Consider the following 20,637-nt stretch of genomic DNA (forward strand, 5'->3'; position numbering starts at 1 on the left):
CTTGTTGTGATTGTCCACAACATTAATTGCAAAGAAGTTAAAAAATGAACACAAAACACCATTAAGAGTTGGATCCAAAATATATATATATATATATGTATATATATGTATCCACCACAATTTTGGTAGCCCCCATGACATGTTTCCAAATGGAAAAGCATCTCGGGAGGTTCTCCAACACAACTTTTTCTTTCTTTCTTTCTTTCTAGAATCCACCACAAGATACTTTTCCGTTCGGAAACATGACAAGGGTGTGGCTGGAATTGACCCATTTATGTCAACCTTTTGAGAAGGGGAGGGCAGGATAGGACGGAATTTGCATGAAGAACCAAACTTGCCACATGGTACACAGACACCACCAGTTGTGTGGAATCCACCTCTTTTTTCATGATTTTTTAAAAAATTTAAAGACCAAATGCCAATATGAAATCAAGACCAGGAATTACAAGAATCCAGCAAAGTCACAAAAACCAATAAAAAATGAATAATTAAATGACAACATTTGCAAAAAGAAATTGGTTGAATGTGTGGGTACTTTAGTTGGAGAATGGAAAGGTGACATGCATGAGGAGGGACACATGTTTATATATATATATATATTGGTTGTATTAGTTGTAGATTTTTTGGGAGGGCCATTAAGGATATTTTTTTTGTAAATAAATTAAAATAAAGATATGTATTCTAAAAATTCCATTTTTTGGGAATCAAATTCTACTGAATGTTTGCATGTCTATTGTGCATCTACTAGTTTATGAAAAAATTAAGACTGAGACAGCGTTTTCAAATTTGATATTAAAATAATATATAACATTTCCTATACAAAAAATCATACTACATTCCATATATTGACTAATATCTACATTTACATTCATCAAAAGACATTAATGTGCACACCAATTAATTACTTGTCTGGTAGCTTCATATTGAGACTTTGAAAACTTTTTATATTTGATATTCTGCTCACTATTTTCTGAATCCAAGTGGTGGCGAAATACACGATTCTTATTTGACCACATTATATCTTTTATTAAACAAAAGGAAAAGAAAAGAAACTTATGAACTTAATAAACTTATTTGGAAATCTAATATCTACACCTTTTTAACAATCTATTCTATTAAGAATAATATGAAATTAACTCAATAGCCATTCAGCATTAAAAGTTTGCTTTTAATATAAAATTTGTAAGTCGTTTAATTATATTTCTTATAGCCTTAAATATCAAATCAACTGGCTAAAGAGATTTTTTTATTGTAATTTTGAAATTTCTATGTTAAATGCTACATTATTTTAATTTGCATTATACTAAGATAATTATTAATTTTTTTTAAATTTAATTTAAAATATATTTCTACATTTATATTAAATCATATCTACTTTACAAAACCTATTTAGCTCAATTAAAATGTAGAATTATAATTCAAGATAAATTAACATAAAAATGATTCGATGGAGTAAAATAAAAATCAGACGAAAATATTTAACTTGTGAATTAAAATATTGATATCAATTAAATTTATTTTTTTCTGTTTTTATTTGTGGATTAAATATTTTGAATTTTTAAAGAAGAATTGTGGATTGGAATTAAGTAAAATGATTCATTACCGTTTTTTTTACTATTAGAATCAATCCTAAAAACATTTAGAAAAAATTACATAATAAAATTTCATAAATCTATAATTATCTATTATTAAAAAATTAGATATTATGAAACTTTGCAGTGACGGTGGAGTGAATACTATGCCAAGGATCAAGTAGAATTAGAAATCGTTGCAAGAACTTTATTTTACTTGTAATAAATATTTTTATTGTTCACTTTACAAGTTTGGTAATAATAAAACTTGAGTATTTATTATTTATTTACTCATTCATCAATTTTAATGTTATTTCCATTTTTTTAATAAACCGATAAATTATCTTTGATACTAGTTCTATTCTTGATTGAATTTATTTCATTTCTTTTTAACTATATTCAGTTCAACAAATTTAATGCTCTTTTCAGTAAACACCAACAATCTGAATTAATTTTTCTAGAAAAAATCGAATTTGTTTAAAAACATGTGTATATATATCATATTTAAAATAATAGATTTTATTTTTAAAATTCTTAATTAAAAGTTTATTCTATCACCTTTTGGCTCTTGAATACTTCATTTTATGTTTGATTGTGCATGTATGTAAGTTTCTTTCATTTTGATACATTGGTTACACAAAATGTATTGTATTTCATGATAATTTTCTTGATAACTTCATTTGTTTGAAATTATTTTAATTAAGCTTAGATTTTGGTTTTACATTTCATGACAGACATCATGTTATGAAGCTTTGATTATTTTGTGCTCATACATGATTAAGTGTCAAGATACTTCAATAGTCAGGTGGCACAATAAATAATCCCAACATAAGAATGTCTACATCATGTTGTCATATCTTTGATCATGTATCATATCAATCTTTTAAAATAATATGTTTATTATCTTAATTTTAACAAAAATCATTTTCTTTTAAAATTTTCCGGAAATGATGTTTCAATTTCAAAAAACCCACTTTTATTTGTGTGCATTTTGTAGGATTTTCAATATTGGTTATTTAAGGAATTTAACACTTAGGATTTTTTAAATATGTTATTGCATTTCTAATTTTTAAAAAGTGTTTTAGCTCACTATGATTCTTGTCCATTTAAAATAATTGATTAATTAATTACATTGATTCATTCTCATCATACTCAGCTTTTATTTTTATTTTTAAGATTTGTTTTCAGAAAATATGTAGAGTGTTATACCTTCATCTCCAAATTTGTGTTTCCACTTCCATGCTTTGACAACATGCTGAGGCACAACCTTAGCACTCACTTTTCACTCCTCTTTCTCTCTATTGTTGAAATTCTTCACTGAAAACATGGCTTTTTGTTGTCAATCTTGTACATCCTCCAACTCCTCGAAAGTAAAAAGATGTGAGATGCATCTTTCATTGGACCAATTTTACATCTACAGTACAACAATTCAAATAATCTCTCTTTCATTCTCTGAGCTAAGTTTATAGATATTATTGTACGTTGAAAATTAAAACTTCAATCTTATATATATATATATATATATATTCACCCACACACATATGTACTTGAAAAAAATTAAATGCAGCAACAGCTGATTCAGCAACTATTAGAAAATTTGCTAACTAAAAACACAAGGGTCATTGTGAATTGCTTACGCAATTTGTACTCAGGACAGTCATGAAGTGATTTACAAGTTGTTGTTGCAAAGCAGCAACCACTCCTTTTTGCACCCATCACGTTGTTCCCTTTTTTCTACTTCCAGCAACAATAAGACTCTGAAACAACAGTCCAACTGATAATATGACCTCACATCATATTCCACATGTCACACATCACATGAGAGCATTCTCTACTCCAAAAGGTGTGCCTCTGGTTGAAAACTGGGTACACAGGACAATAGTCGCATCATCAGCAAAAAACAAAATAGAATAAAATAAAATAAACACTTCTGAAGTTCATGTTTCGGATCAACAGATCGGCAGTTTCTGACGCGATCCACGTAAACAATCAAAACCCTGAGTTGGGTGGATGTGTGCACGATTGAGCAGGTCTTGGATGCAGCTTTTCTGAAGCAATATGAGGCTTTCGCTGGCTGAGTTGCATGATATGAAGCTAATCCGATAGAATCATCAACTTGGCTTTTTGACCGTTGAATCGAACTTCCTCACACAAGCTTTACTGTCAAATGCACGCCCTGCTCACAACCAGGTTCTGATCAACAACGTCGGCGAGATGTTGCGGCTTTCTGTGACCCTACCGAGGCATTATCAATGCTAGATTGCATGGTGATCACTGCATATCATTCAAGCTTTATTGTCCCCACACTACCACGGAATGAGAAGCAGGTGACGTTCAGAATGAAATGTTTGAGCTCATGAACCTTGAACCTTGTGTGTGTATTCCACAATCGTTGATAGATTGAGCAGCAAAAGATGGTTGGTGAAACTGGGTTTTTGCTGTGGTGAGGTAGATGTGGGATGTTTAATCATCGGAATTGTTTCTTAAGTATCTGTGTTTGTCCATATCTGTCCATTGGATGTTGCCATCAAGTTTTTGTAATGGATTGAATCTTTGACAAATTTTGTTGGATTGCGTGCGTTGTTGTGAAATTTTGAGTGAGTGTAGTTGGATTAGGCATGGGTCATGGTTGAAAACATTTATTCATTGGGTTGTGTCGTAGGAGTCGATCTTTGGTAAAGCAAGACTTGTGTGGATTTTAGTGTGCACCCATGTCCAAACATTTCATATTGTGTTCAAGTTCTGTTGAAATTTGATCACAGAAAACCAATTTTTGTGCATTTAACAGGTTGAATCGAATTCCAATCTTTCAGGTTTTGTTTGCCCAATAGTTGCATTAATTATTGATGTAATGATGTAGAAAATATTAGTCTTTTTAAGAATTTTAGTTTTAACAATTTAAACTTAATTATTTTTTCCAAATAATGAATTGATTAACTATTGACACAAAATAACATACTAAGCATTCTTATTTTTTAGAACTGTGATAGTGCAAGAAGCACCTTCATATGTTTACAAGAATATCGTGTTCCTAAAGATAATATAAATAGAATTACCAATTTAGAATTATATTTTGTAAAGAGTTAATTTTACATATATTAAAGCAAACTAACATTTTATAAAAACTTCTTTAGACAAAAAAATATGTAATTTGCATAATTTTTATATACAAAGTTTTAAATCATTTATGAACAAATCAAATTTTATATTATTTTTTCATTCCAATATCACATTAATTAATGAAGAAATTTGAATTTAATTACCAAATAGTTTAGGTGAGTGTTTGATTCTTATTACCTTTATAAATTAATGATCTTTTAAAAATATTATGATAATTTTAATGTTTAATTTGAATATTTTAAATGAAACTTAAATATAATAAATTATTATTTTATATATAAATAATTTTAAATTTTAAAAAGAAACATCTTTTATATTTTTAGAAAGAAGAAGAAGAAAAAACATTATACATGTACATGCATAATTTATTATATTTCCATATTTGTATGAATGGTGAAAGGTAGTTTTTGAGGCTTTTTCGTTGAATAATGCTGTTATTTTCTTATACACACACACACACACACACACATACATATATATATATATATATATATATATATACAAATTCTTAATGTAAATTTGTTTTAATACTTTACATTAATGAGTCATTAACATTTAACAAATATTTGTATAACTTAACTTTTTATCGAATTTCTTTAACAAATATCATTTTTTTCGAATTTTTTTATTAATATATATATATGCATGTGTTATGTTAATAAGTTTTTTATTTTAAAAATTTATAAGTTTAAAAATAACATTATTCCAAATATATGTATGTATTAATGTATAAATTTTGTATTATTATACTTAAAGTAGATATTTTTTTTCTATTGATCTTGTATTCACATTTGCAAGTTTTCTAATTGTTGCAATTTATCCTGCATTGTTCAAATGTTCTGAAAACCTTAGAAAATTATAAATATTTTTCTTAACTTTAATCATAAGCAATGACATTTTTATTCATTATTTTTTCTTCTTTCTTTTGAAAATTCAGTAAATCCTCTAATTAGATCTTTAATTTTTAAGCCACAAGTATATGTAGAATGATTAAGATTTTTTTATTAATGTTTTAATATTTTGTAAGTGAATACCATATCCATATGTAAAAGATTAGTGAGAGAAGGCATGAACATTATTTGCGATTAGTTGATGTAAGTAGGAAATAGAACAAAAATAGTAAACCAATCCTGCATTTTATTTGTTTAGTAACAAAGACTAAAGTTTTTTCAATAATTAACTTACTATTTGTCAAATAGTGAAGCCAAAACTTTACCTAACAAGTATAAATCCAAGAGTAATTTTATTGCTATAATATATTGGTAGCACCAAATGCTTCTTATTGTAAAATATAGATATATAGATAATAAAGGATATTGATGCTTAAAACAAGAGATTAAATTTATGATTTTTTTTCCTTCTATAATTTCATATTTTATAAAAAAATATCTTCTTATAATTCAAGCAATAGTTAGATCTTTAATAATTCAATATAAAATTAAATATTTTTAGTAAAAATTACAATTGCTATAAAAAAGTTTAAATTCTAAGTAAAAATGAATGTATTATATAATATATTTTTAATTCTTATACTATTTAGAATTCATATTAATATGTGTCTCTTTTCATATTATCTATTTATTTAATAATATATAAAACATTTATATCTTTAAAAATATAATAATACTAAAAGTTATAATTAGTTGGTTTTTAAATTTATGGTATTATTATTTTTTTATGCAAAAGTATTAATTTCTAAAAAAAATGAAGAAGAATTTAAATTAATGAATTTGATATATTTATTGATTTTAAATATCATATAATAGAAGCTATTTTCAACAATCATTAATCTAATAACTATTAGAAATTATGTTTATATATATATATATATATATATATATATATCTAAAATTAGCTACAAATAAGAAAACATTCATTTTTGGTTAAATGAGAGATTGAATAAAAGTTATACTTACACAAATATGAATTGTTGAAAGACACTTAATAAATTATTAATATGCAAATTTGAATGAATTAAAAGATTTTATAAGAATTTTAAAAAAGAAATAGCAAAAGATCAACAAGATCAATAGTCTTTATATCAAACCATTCTTCTTCAATAACTATTCTTGATTTTAGTAATGGAAATCATTTTATAAATAATAATAATAATAATAATAATAATTCTAATAGAAAATTAAATTTTAAAAAATATCTGTCTTTAGTTTAAAAATATGATTTAAATATGTTGTATACTTAAAGAAAAAAATCATGATTATTTTATAATTTTTTGCTTGTATGTATAGTTGTGTGTAATTAGTTCTTATATTTCTCTTAACAAAGTCATTGTAGTTCATTGTCTTTACAATTATGTCCTTACTTAGCCAAAGAGAGGCAAGGAAAGAGTTGAACAAGTGGATTTACAACCACCAAAATATAATAGGCTGGAGTTATAGGAAGATTGTAAAGGCTTTGGAGGAAGAAAAGTCAAGAGTTTAGTAGGTGGTGACGAGAAGGGATTCATGGTGGAATCTTGTTGAGAATGCTCCAATCAAAGGTTGTCTACAAAAAATTACAAGGATTATGAGGAGAGTAGAAGACATGATAAATAAGAATCCTATATTATCTTTATAAAAAATTGTAAGAGAAGAAAAAATTAGACTTTCTTTCTCAAGTAATTGCACAATTGTTTTTACTAGTGGTTTTTGCTTAAAGGTGGGACAATTGAAATCATATTAGAGATCTACATAGAAAATATATATATATATATATATATATATATATAGAAAATTTATTTATAGATATTGTAAACAAAATTTGTAGCAATAAACTAAGGCTTGTTTCATTGATAAGACCACTATAGTCTATGATCCATATCTTGTAGGGAAGAAAGTCTACATGCGTCAAGGTAAAGAGCTACACAAGAAGAATTTGAGACCTAGTTTCAAATCACGGAGGACAAATGTTGGGATTTTTGCATGCATTGTAAAAAGCAAGCCATTCTAAATCAGCATTAGTAAAGAAGAAGATAGAGAAGGAGCATATTACTCCTTGCGACAAACTTAGCCTCAATGATGTACAATTTGGTCAAGAATTGCACAAACCTTTCATTATTCTTTTTATTTGTATTCTAAGTGATGAGCGGAGTCACATTTACCTAGGTGTAGATAGAACAAGATGATACCAAGGACTTGAGAATGTAAGAATCTAGTGAGAATGTGGCTATGCATAACTACGTTGGCCACCAAATTCTCTAGACCTCAACTCAATAGAGAATTGTTGGATGATTCTCAAAAGATGTATTAGAAAGTGTTTCTTGCAAAGAGAGAAGAGACTTCATGATGCCAAACAATTGTTTGAAGCAGCTTTAGAAAATTGGAACTTCATTGATTAAGGCACTATCAATACATGGATATATGAGATGCCTAAAAGATTGCAAGCAATTTTTAATGCAGAAAGAGGTCACACTTAGTAGTAGTTAAGGTTAGATGGTACTCTTGTGGATTTGTAAATTTTGTGAATATATGAGTTCATGTATGGTTGTGAGCCTCACCAAAGTAGACTTTTTTTCCATTGGCAGAGGTACAAAGACTTATTTCACATGATTGTATTAAAAAAAAAAAAAAAAAAAAAAAAAAAACCAAATATTACAATAGACAGTTATAGAAGATCAATCATGTTTATAATCACCAAATATATATTATACTTTCTTATTATGTTTAAAAAAGAGAATTAATTTGGTCTATTATAATACTAATATATAAAATAAAATGATTAAAATATAATATATTATTTAAGTCTTTTTTATTAATTAATAATATATTTGTACTTTAGGTTTATTTTTACAAAATTATTTGTTTTAGATTGTTTTAAAAAGTAATCCAAAATAATATATAGAAGTAAAAATATATGCATCAAATCATGTAAAAGTAAAAATATAAATTAGAAAATAAAGTAAAAAAAGTAAATTATGTACTTGTCCAAAACTTAGATTTCTCATTGAAGTCAAGTTTGTGATAGAGGCAATATTTATTTTAAATTTTGAATTTACAAAGAAATTTTTGAATATTTAGTCATTGGATAAAATATTTTTTTTCTTTATTCAACAAAATTTTTTTATAAATTTTTTTGAATTAGCAATATAATAAAATATATAAAATTTAAAAAAAATGTGCTTTACTTTAATAGACATTAGGTTTAAAGTGCAACTGACTCTGTAAATCGGCAATTATTGGAAAAGAAATACAAGACACAATTTTTATTGATTTCAGTAAAAGAACTTTTTTTTGTAAATAATACCACAAAAGTAATGATATGGGGCGTGGAGTCAATAATAAATATATAAAAATTAAGAATCTTAAAATATGCTTTGAAATAATACAATTAGAAAATTTATCTAGACTTTATTTTTATTCTTGCTTTAGATACAAAGGATATGATTGTATTTTCTGTAAATATTATTACAAAATGATTACTTATTTATATATATTTTAAAATAATTATAGCTTTACACATGGTGATTATAATTTTTTTAATTGTTGCTATATGTATATTTTTAATAAAAGAGATGTTAGAAGATTTGATGAAACAAAAAGTTGTATTTAGATTATATCTCTAAAATGAAAAATAATTCCACTTTATGCAAAGGTTGCATGAATATTAATACTAAAAAGTGGCTTTTTCATGCACTTAATAAAACTGACTCATAAGAAGGTCCTCATGTTGCTCACAAAATGATTAATGAAAAATTACCAATCAACAGATATGAATGTACTATATTTTATTAAATGTAAGAGAATATGGATAAAATCCCCCTAGTATGAATATTAGTCCTTCAATATAATATTAAAAAATTCTCGCCAACTTAAGTTATACAAAAAATTTAAGGTTTAATGACCTATCATAGACAGTATAGAAATAAACACCAAAATTTAACTTTATATTTATTACTTAAATTTACATCTAATTTTTTCAAATTATGGATTCATGTCTTATAGTGAAACAAAGAGTTTGTTTAATTGTGACCATCTCTTAGTTAAAAAGGTCACAATGTGATACATAAACATTACAAGGAATTCATTAAAAAATATTTCAAATAATAAAATTCATCGTTGAAATTTTACAAAATAATTAGTTTATATTTCTTTAAACTTAATCCATTATTATTGAGCATTCATATAAAAATATCTTAGAAATTTGTATATTTTTACATCTACAATTAAAAAAAAATTAGAATAATAATCTTGAGATTCTTTCAGATTATTTTTATTTTTAATTTAATTTTAAAAACTATGAAATATTAGTATTCTATCACAATATAAAATTTAAATTAAATCCACTCAACTTCTTAATATGTATGTCATTAAATTAGAAAAATTATGTATATATTCTAAATAATTTTTGAAATGTTTGCATTTGTGCAAGTTTTGTAGCAAATATTAGGTTTTGGAACATGTCCAAATCAATTAATCTAATAGTTTGAATTTAAATCTTTATGATTAATAAGGATAATAGTGTTCATAAGACGGTCTTAAGGCTTGGGAGAAAAAGGAGAAGTTCACATGTTTTTAAGTTTTAATTTTTTGAAATCAAGAAACTTCTCTTTGTTGGTCTTAAATGTAGAAAAGTTTTCAATGGGGTCATTTCTACTCAGTATAAATAATATTGTCCCTCAGAATTTGTATTAGGCCCACATTTAATTTAAGAAAACCTTGAGATCTTTATATCTCTTAATTCCAAAGGTTAACGCTTTCAAAAGAAGTGTTTTCTTCACAAGGAAACATGCCTTTATTCATATTTTCAAGCATGGTTTTCCAAAACAGACATGTTCTTTTTTATAATACAGTTTGTAATTTATATCTTAACCTCCTTTATTGTAAATTGGCTTTACATGGCACTTACAACTTAATAAGTCAAACTAGACATAATTCTTCAATGAGCAAACATTTCAAGTTTGAACTTTGTTGCAAATACATAGTAAAACATTCTACCAATTGATTAAATTTCTATTCAGAAAAATATTATTTATCATGCTTATCAGTCTAATACTTTTTAAATTATCTTAAATAGTTCTTGGATATATAAACAACCAAATTATTGCTTAGATTGGACTTATTGTCACATAATTAGGTTGCAGAGTAATCTACAATATTCTAGCCTTTGGAGGTCATTCTCTAGATAAAAACTTATTTTGATAAAAGACATTGTAATAAGTTTTAAGACAATTTTAAGAATAAAAAGTATGAATGTTTATTTTTTTAAGACGTGTCAATTTGTGAATGATTGACAAATCAAAATAATATATTCTTCAATAAATGTAATGAGTAAAAATTTCATCTTAATTATTTTATAAAAAATATTATTACGTTTTAACAAGATAACACAAAATAGAACTTAATTTGAAAATAAAAATTACTATTTTTTATGACAATATGTCAAGACACAGATAATAAGTCTGACTTATATAGAGAGGTGGTGAGGGGCATTGAGTGGCTTTAAAGAAATACCCAATTGTGACTTAGAGACATCTTATATTTAGAAGACAAGGTGAAAGGCCTTAACTTTTTACATGTTTTGATTAATTGAAATTAAGAAGCCTCTTTACTTTGGCTTTATACTTAGAAAATTAAGTTCAAAGGCCCTAAGAATAAAATATTAAGTATGATGCATTTTTCCCCTACACTACGTAAACACTTTTGTCATTTAAAATTACTACTGGAAACATGTCAAAGAGATGCTTTTTAGAAAATAAATCAAGCAGCTATGTCAAAATATGTTTAAAATAGTCATTATGAAATAAGTTTTTTTTTTTTTTTTTTTTTTTTTTTTACCTTTTACACTTCTCATAATTGTTTGAATCAAGATATAGATTGACATGTTTAGACTTGTATTAAAATAAAATAGAATAAACATGATTTAGCTTCCAAAGAAGACCTTTCTCCACCGAGCAAGATACCTTGATAAGGCTTTTGAACCATACATATGAATTTTTGGAACCTTTATTTCTAGAAGCTCACTTTCAATCTATATATAAATGTATTTTTGAGGGGGAGGGGGATGAACCCAATTGACGTATCACATGTGTGATTGACTGATTTCTCCAGTCTGCTTCAGACAGATTCTAATAATAACACACACACAAAAAAGAAAAAAGAAAAAAGAAAATCTCAGTTTGCCACACGCTTCGACTGACTGGCACAGTGGCGCAACGGATTCCAGCACCTGCACAATTTGAAGCAAAAATCAAGTCATGGCCCTCGAGTGAAACGCCGGGTGTGTGATCACCTGAAGGTTGTAGAAGCTTCACTGCCCTTCTGGATCCGCTTTTGTTTTTTTGACGCCTGGTGAATTTTGATTTTGTCCAGTTTGATTGATTGTAGCTGCAGTAAAACCTGAATGGAAGCTCTCACACGATCCATGTCCAGGAGCAGCGCGGTGAATGAATGGCCTGCGCCGCACCCACCTGCGCATCGCCAGGTCCGGTTGCACATCGTTGCACGCTTCCAGTTGCCGACAAGCTGGCTAAAAATATGCGATTTGACCGGACGGTTGCGTGGCTTTGTTCACCTCGGAAGTGAGTAAGGTCGAGGTGTTGGGGGGAGGATTAACTTACGGTAGTCCATCGGATGATGCGGGTCCTCATCTTCTGGGTGCCATTGCTAGAAACTCTGCCCGGAACTAGGAGCCCAGTGTCTACAACACCCTTGAGGTCGACCACAAATGATAAGCATCCCCAAAAATAGAGGCTCCGTAGTGGTGGAATGCCGAGGTTCGTCGGCCAGGAAACCATGTCCGGTTTTGCTATTCTATTTGTGTGCATCGGATAGGGGGAGTGCTCGCAGTCATGTCCACTTGGGGTTCTCGACTTCGTCAACTTGGTTCCCTCCCAAAGCTTCAGAAACAAACAACACACACACACACAAATATATATATATATATATATATATATATATACAAAACAGAGGTTTGCTCCCATCTTGTCATCATTAGAATTCAAGCACTGGAGCTTCATTGGGAAATGGGTAGAAAATGATGATGAGAAAACTAGAGCCAGATTTCAAAATTGCTTCCGAATCTCCACCTCGTGAGTGTGCCGGAAGGGTAGCTGGCAGTACGAGCTGCGGAGACAAACGTCGGCATTGAAGGTGAAGATGGGATAAGAAATCTTCACCTTCAAAATCTACTGCACCCCTCCCCTCCAACTGAGATTAGGTCAGGATTCGGGGCTCCAGTGTCGAGAAGACTGGACTCACACGGTGTGCAAGAGTATGCAGGCCTTCAACGGCAGTACACTGACTCCCCAACGAACTGTAGCAAGGATTGAGGCGTTTCGTTGCTGCCATCGCCCCATCAAGATCCTCGGGCCGACGGCTTCCACTCCAAGACTGCCTGCCATGTGTTTTAAACCATGGCACTGTTGCTGATTTCACTGGCTTCTTCGTCAGACTAAGAGCTCTGCTCATCATTGTCGCAAGCTTGACAACTCACCGGTTCAGGGGAAAAGCTTGATGTTGGAAGATGCCGCAATAAACCAAGGAAATCCAGTCTATTTTCAGAACAACCCAATTCAGATGTTTGGAACCTTTATAGATATTGATGGGTAGTGGAGAGAGTTTTTTAATGTATATTATATGTTTTTTGATAACAGAAAGAACAGAAGCTGAATCGAACCGAATAAAATTTACATTAAAAAGGATGGTGTTGCAAGCCTTACTACGGTGGGCTCCGTATGCTGGGATCTAAAGTCCACACTCTACATTTAAGCTGTGGTTTCTACTTACAGTAACTAGATTCAGACGACTCACATTCCAGCGAATAACGGTAAGCATTTCGACCTACGAAATAAGGAAAATGCTTACGGTATGGCTGTTCGAGAGTTCGACAAGTGTGACTATGCCCATCTTCGTGTCAGACCCAAAACGCAATCGCCGCAAGTAAATTGCTCGAATCCTTCACGACAAAAAGCTTTTATCGTTTTTTTTATTCGCCGAGGAAGCACAACTCCTAACAACCGTGACACAAGTTACCTACAGACTTCACCCAACTTTACGAGTAGCTCCAGAATCGGAAGAAAAAGTGAACAGGGAGACGAATTTACACTTCCTGATTTTACCGAATACCTCATTTGTGAAGCTTCACTCCTGGCATTACTTCTTTTCTGTGGCATTTTTTGCCTAGTTATGCAAAGTTCGTCGCGATTAGAAAAAATAGAACACGATCTGGCTGCTGCGTGCTACTTTGGATTCTGGTTACCTCATCCATCTTTTTCTATTTGTTTTCGAATTTGCACGAGCTTCATTAACTCGACAAAGCTTCAATGTGTGCAATCCTAAAGTACCGGGGCAGCGGTTAATTCTACCATAATGAAGGAAAAGCTGTTTATATCGTGCGACCTTATCAACTTACACCTGCCACTCTGTCAAGCCCTACTAGAATTTCGAAATAGCATTCTTAGATGCTTGCCTTTGTGTGCTGTGTGACTTATCTTAGGACCGGCTTGGCTCTGCGGCTGCTGTTTTATTATTATTGTAGTTATTATTCATTGAAAAAACTCTCTCCGATGTTGAGAAGTTACCTAACAGATGGTTTGGTACATCCACATTCTACATTCGACAGTTAATTCAAGCCTTGCTATCAGAGAACTTATCTGGTTCTCCAGTTTTCTATTTCACAATATGACATATTCTGACCAGTGCCTAACAATCAGAGATTCGAGGCAGCGTTTAACACAACCAGCACAGTTTCAACTTGTCCGAACATTCCAATTAAATTCAACATCATAATCTGCACATCGGTGAACAATTTAGCAATGCCAAAGTCATTACCATCTTCTTAATTAAACATGGTTGGATTAACTATACATTTCAGGGAACACAAAAATAAAACCCGGGCCGCTGTCTCAAGTAAAACTGGTTCCGCGGACATGAACCCAAAACAGACATGTTTGGATGTTCTGCAACGTCCAGTTGGCAATACAACGACCTCTCATGGACAAGCCAGGGTTCATAAATATTTATGCTGATGCTAAATTAGATAAAATGCCGTCGCCTTTCTGGTGAAGTAGGTTGAAGCACCCTAAAGATGGCAAAGCTGGGCTCTGTTTGCCGCCTCAGTGCATTAAATGTTGCCCCCTGGTTCTACTTCCTCGCTATTGTTGATTCCGTTTCATTTGATGCCCATCTGTGATGTGGAATTAGTCACAGTGGACTTGTGTGCAATGGTGTGAAGTCTCCGTGGGAAGCTTATTTTGCAGTTTGAAATCCTCACATTTTCTCTGAAATGGTTGTTGCAATGCAGGTCCCATCCGTGCTTAAACACGATACACCCAATGGCTGTAGATAGCTGTTTCTTCGAGAGGAGTAGTGCTTGCAGATCATTAATGAAGATGATGCTTGTTTTCGACATTTCTGGTTCTTCAACTATAGAAACAAAAACTGCTATTAATTGGTTTCTGATGCTCATGGGAACGGGGACAATACACACCACACGACCACTAATTTATCTATGTATGTGTCAATGAGTCGGACTTTTATATGGTCCGTAGTGTTGAAGCTTTTATTTTCAAATTTAATGCCTTTGTTATTGTTTGTCATGTGTGTTTATCACTTGAACATTTATATCACCAAAATATTAACAGAATTGGTCGTGAAAAATAAAAAAGGAAAAGAAAAGATAAATGTGTAAATGTTGAAGAGAAAGTTATTTTAGAATACACATTGATTGCAAAGTCCATGCTTTGAATCATATATTAATGTACAATTAATGCTAAGACCATAGATACGTAATCCAAGTTATTGGTTTCTGATTATCTGTAATGCGCTCACTCAATTGAAAAAATCATTAAATTCATAATAAAATATTAAATGTTTTGTTATAGTTTTATTTTAAATTTTGGAATATTGGTTGAAGTAGTATGAATTGTTTGAGAATAACTATATTCATGCAATATCTGAAGCATAAACATTCTAAATTTATAATGTGTAGATGAACAAATGTAAATGAGGCTTTTAGGTTGATTAGGAGTCAATAATTGTGAAAGCAAGCTCATGTACACTAACAACTTTATTTTATCGTAGTAATGATTTTAGTGAAAAAGAAACAAATTCCTCAAAAGCTTCCTTTATTTTATGAAATTTTGGAAGATGTATAAATAAAAAAAATTATAAATTTTGATAGTTATAATAAATTTCATAATAGACACAATTTAATGAAATTTTAATAAAACTAAATTATTTTTCATTAAATATATGTCATTAAATTTTATGTCTTTTAATGAAATCTATTTTTATTTGAAATTTAATGTTAAAATTTGAATGGAATTATAAAACTTTTATAAATTTTGGAAGATCTATAAACAAAACTTTTATAAATTTGTTTCCTGTCTTTTCTGAAATTTCATTAAAAGACAGAAAACCAAGTCCTCGAAAGTTTCCCGACTTTTATGAAAATTTTGAAGAGCAGCGGGTGCAAGAGCCGCGGCGGGCGCGTCCTACTTGTGCGCGCCCACGCTACGCGACTGCACGTCGTGAGTGTAGGCCGCGCATGGCGTCGTCGGTGACGCCACAGCGCCTCGTTGAGGCCCGCCCGCCCCGCCCGCGAGCCATGGCCCTCCCGCCAGATGTTCTCGGGATGCTCCACACGACCATCGCGCTGCAACCAATCATCCGCTACTGCTGCTTCGCATATCGTTCCTTGCTCATCAAACCACCAAGATACGTCCCCCTTCCTCAAATGGGTCCCTACAGCCTGATGAGTCCTGCCCACCGTCCCGTTTACTCCGCCTCCTGCTTCATGCTCTCGGACTATGCTCATCGCTTGGTTTGAGCACTTGGGTCCATTGCTCACCGACTTGGTTGTCTGGTAGCGGGCTCACGGATCGTGTTCAGCGACGCGGCACACAAACTTGCGCGTCGTGTTGCGACCCACCACCTTCTGCTTCGTGGGTTTCTATTTACAGGGGGGCTCATTAACGCCATCCTGCAGGCATCCTGTACTCGCACTGCCAGCCAGCCAGCCAGCCGTCGGAAGGAATGGGAGAGCTGACCTCTAGGGGGACTTATATAGACTTATGATGCACCTGCACACGTAGGACGACACCCACTGGAGAATGTGGGTGCTTCAGCGGGATTCCTTGGAGTTTTGTTATTTGGAAACTGATCCTCTGTAAAGACTGGCCTTTCACGCCCAGGTGGGTGATTTGTTGGTGGTTTCAGGAATGGTGATGTGGGTTGCACACTTGCATGTCTAGGTAGTTGGGAAGGAGCCCTTGCGTTAGTGATACTCTTTCGGTTCTGGCTATTGTTCTCGAGCTGGATCACTTAGTTCGTCGCCGGTCCCATTTCAGCGTTCGTTGTATGCATTGAAGAGTAAGGGGTTTGCGAGGAACGGAGTTGGGAAAAGAATGTAAAGCGTGGAGGGTGGTAGCCCAGAGTTTCTTGGACATCAGCTCGTTTGCACGCTTGTCTCGAGGCGTTTGTGGGCTCTGTATCTCCAGGGCTTTTCTTCTTCGTATTCAAAGATTGAGGGTTTTGCTTCGAAGCCGTCAAGACACCCAGAATTTCGTAGCTCTTCACTGTATTTGTTCACGACGGTTTTATCCACGACTTGTACTCGCAGTAGCGAAATTGTACTTGCAGTTTTCGGTTGCACTCACCCAGCATTTGCGGATTTCTTCTTAGGAGGTGATCCTATAGTTCCTGCGAAAGTCCTTTGCTCCTGACGCGGAACACAATTAATGCGCAGGTTGGAATAATCGCGGTTTACCGTTTGGTTTGGATCCTTGCTGCCGTAACCTCCCCAGTTACGCGAAGCGACTGTCACATATTTGACCTTATTAATGTCGACGAGCTTCTCATGGAAACTCTTCCCAAACATTGAGTTCTACGGGTTGAATGGAGAGTGAAATGGGCTCGAAACAGAGGCTTATGTCGGAGAGCCATGGCTAATCTTGCGATTAACACATGAGAAAAACCTCTCTTGATACGTGTGAAAACATTCATTTCGGCTGCTTATTAGCGGCGCCCGTTTGGTTTTCGTGGGTCCTCGCCCTCTTCGTCTGCATTAGCGGTGTCTATTAAAATGGGGAGGAGCTTCGTTGACAGCAGAAAAGTGACCGGCAAGGTGAACGGCAAGTCGATGTTAGTTTCCTCCGACAGAAGAATTCCCAAACCAAAGAAAGTTTCCTCCGTCCTTCGCGCCTTCTTCCATCTCTTGCCGCACCCTCTATTCTCTTGCCGAGGAGCCGAATCCGCCACCGATAATCATCCTCAGCCGAGCAACTGCGTCATAGGTGAGCTAATACATTCACTTATGGACTCCCGAACTGTAGAATCTGTTGGGTATCTGTAATATATTCTTACGTCTTTGTCTGATCGCAGTCATGTTCTCTGTCGCGAGCTCTGCATCTATTAACCTCTCGTTACGCGCAGGCACATTGTATGGTCAGAGGAAAGGTCATGTCTTCCTGGCGATCCAGGACGACCCAAAATGCTTCCCACTCTTCATTCTGGAATTAGCCACCCCCACGAGCTCCCTGGTGAAAGAAATGGCGTCAGGGCTGGTGCGCATCGCACTAGAGTGCGAGAAATCCCCTGGTGAGTCGAAATTGCTACTTCAAGAATCGACATGGTCAATGTTCTGCAACGGGCGCAAAACGGGGTATGCAACACGGAGAGATTGCACGGAGATTGATCGCCACATCCTCACCCTCGTGCAGGCCGTCTCTATGGGGGCGGGCGTACTGCCCATGGCCAACGAGGGATTTGAGGGCGAGCTCATGTACATGAGGGCGCGCTTCGAGCGTGTCATTGCCTCCGCGGATTCCGAATCCTTCTACATGATGAACCCCGACGGCAGCGAGGGACCGGAGCTTAGCATCTTTTTAATGCGCGCATAGAATCATGCCTGTCTGTACCATAGACACCTGATTATCAACGCCCTCTTCTCAGCTTTCTTACTTTTACAGCCATGAAGATTTTAGAGCAACCGGGAGCAATACACATCCCCTTTCAGTCTAGAATTCTTTCAGAGTTACCCTACTACCATTGAATCTCTTCAAGTTGCTTCAACCTGGGTTCCTGACCTTCTCGAGGACGCTGCGGGTCTTCCTGTCAAAAATTCTCTGATTGTACACACTTGCTACTGTAGACTAGAGGCTAGGGCTGTTCTCAAATCCTCCATGCTTCAGACTTTTTTTTTTTTTTTTTTAAATCCCCCCCCCCCTTTTTTGGATTTGGACTTGACGCAGAAGGGAGCTGCAGTTTTTTTTTTTTTTTTTTTTTTTTTTTTGTCTAATTCCCTTCCTTTTTTGACAGGCAGGCAAGCAGGCCTTCTAGCCCTGCTAGCCCTTCCTGCTTGTACTTGTGTACATTAACGTGAGGCTTCTGGTTACAACATGATTTGCAGGTGTTGCTAGCTCTGATGCTGGCTCTTCGTGACACTCAATCTGCACTGATCATGGATGAATTCGATTGGTAATACCATCTGGAACTTTGTGGATTCTGAATGCATTTCCATGTCATGCATTTTCATAATTCTGCTGGCAGAGTTATTAATCCAACAAAAACGTGAGATTGTGGTAGCGTTGTTTGTGAGTGAGTGAGTGAGCGAGTGTAGATAATGGGTGTGATGACCCTTGACTTGCGTTGAGTATGAGTGAACAGGAAGTTTGTTAGCTTGGGTTTTACTTGCATTTTTGTTTACGCAACCGTTTTATCAACCTCTACATGATAAAGGCGGGGGTTTTTTTTAATGTTTTTGTAAATAGGTTTTTGGAACTTACTTTGTTTTGATGATTTGCGTTGTGTTTTGAAGCGTGTCGAAGGGCATGTGAGTAGCTTTCTTCTTCTGTGGTGAGAATTCGTTGAAACGAGTCGGTTTAAGTCATTTTCTAAGCCACGATCTAACCCAATATGTCCACTTTCTTTTATTTGTTTAACTATTTTAAGAACAACACTTCACATCTAGAAATAACCAAAAAAGAAAGAAGAAAGAATTCCTGAAGAATTTTCTCCCATCATAAATGCTATGCATTATTCAGAGAATTTCCGTTTGGAGTTCTCTCCATCACAAGACACTCCAGTGTACTTTTTAGGCCACAAGCATGCATTGATGACTACAAACGAATGAATTGGACATTGTGGATTCAAATATGTTTCTTGCAACTCTGAAAACCTCAACAAAGTAGCCAGAGAGTTGATCTTTCTCTTTGATTTTGCAGAATAACGTGCACTGTTTGAAAGGACAGTGTCGACTAACATCTCTACGTAAATTCAACATTTCAAAAAACTTGTTAACTACTGTTGCGAGATATATTCTAATTGATTATGTATGTAGAATATTTATTAAGCACGTAATTGTCAAATGATATGTAATTTTTTCTAAAAGAGTAAAAGATACAAAGTAGAAAACAACAACAATGTAATATGTTTTTGATTTTGTTGTTTGAAAGGTATTTTGTAACAAAGATGGTGACTTATGCAAAGTATGTCAAGAATTGCCCCAATACCACTTCTATAGAATAAATGGAGTAAAAGCTTTACAATCCTTTGATTTAAATTTTCTTATGGACTTGAATGAAGAATAAGACATGTTCTATTTATACAAGATACATTGTCAATATAATTACTTATTGATTAGACATATACTAGGTGAATTATTTCTATTGGGATTCTTTAGAAGTAATTCTTTTTTAGTATTACTTCCAAAATCATGCAAAATTATACTTGACTAAGAGATAGTGAGACAAGTAGTTAATAAAATTGTATTAAAATATTATTATTGCTTGTTTTGTGGAAGGCAAATTTGGCAAAGTTGAGCTTTTGGATCAAAATGAGATATCCAAAAGATTAATTATAGAATCTAATTCACTTAGCAAAAATCTTAGCTAAAGTTAATTTTTTGAAAAACTTCTTCCAAAGATATTACTTACTATGTTTTAGTATAATCATTATAAAGATCTACAATAAAAAATTATATGTTTTAATCTTAGAACCAAAACTTTGATCCC

The 20,637-nt window shown here is 32.8% G+C and overlaps 1 protein-coding gene across 2 annotated transcripts; it reads left to right on the top strand.

Moving 5' to 3' along the window:
• The first annotated feature begins 16,622 nt into the window (after window positions 1-16,622).
• On the top strand, window positions 16,623-19,127 carry LOC112295814 (protein MIZU-KUSSEI 1). 2 transcript variants are annotated; one of them, XM_090244801.1, is made up of 3 exons: window positions 16,680-16,818; window positions 17,373-17,919; window positions 18,059-19,127. In XM_090244801.1, the coding sequence occupies exons 2-3, from the start codon at window positions 17,709-17,711 to the stop codon at window positions 18,523-18,525; spliced, it is 678 nt and encodes a 225-aa protein (XP_090100927.1). In that variant the 5' UTR covers window positions 16,680-16,818; window positions 17,373-17,708; the 3' UTR covers window positions 18,526-19,127. The 2 variants fall into 2 exon arrangements, with proteins under 2 accessions (XP_024403558.1, XP_090100927.1); XM_024547790.3 differs by having other exon boundaries at window positions 16,623-17,919.
• The last annotated feature ends 1,510 nt before the right edge of the window (window positions 19,128-20,637 follow it).

Source organism: Physcomitrium patens, chromosome 19 (assembly GCF_059467195.1).
Source record: "Physcomitrium patens ecotype Gransden chromosome 19, ASM5946719v1, whole genome shotgun sequence".
NCBI classification, from domain to species: domain Eukaryota; kingdom Viridiplantae; phylum Streptophyta; class Bryopsida; order Funariales; family Funariaceae; genus Physcomitrium; species Physcomitrium patens.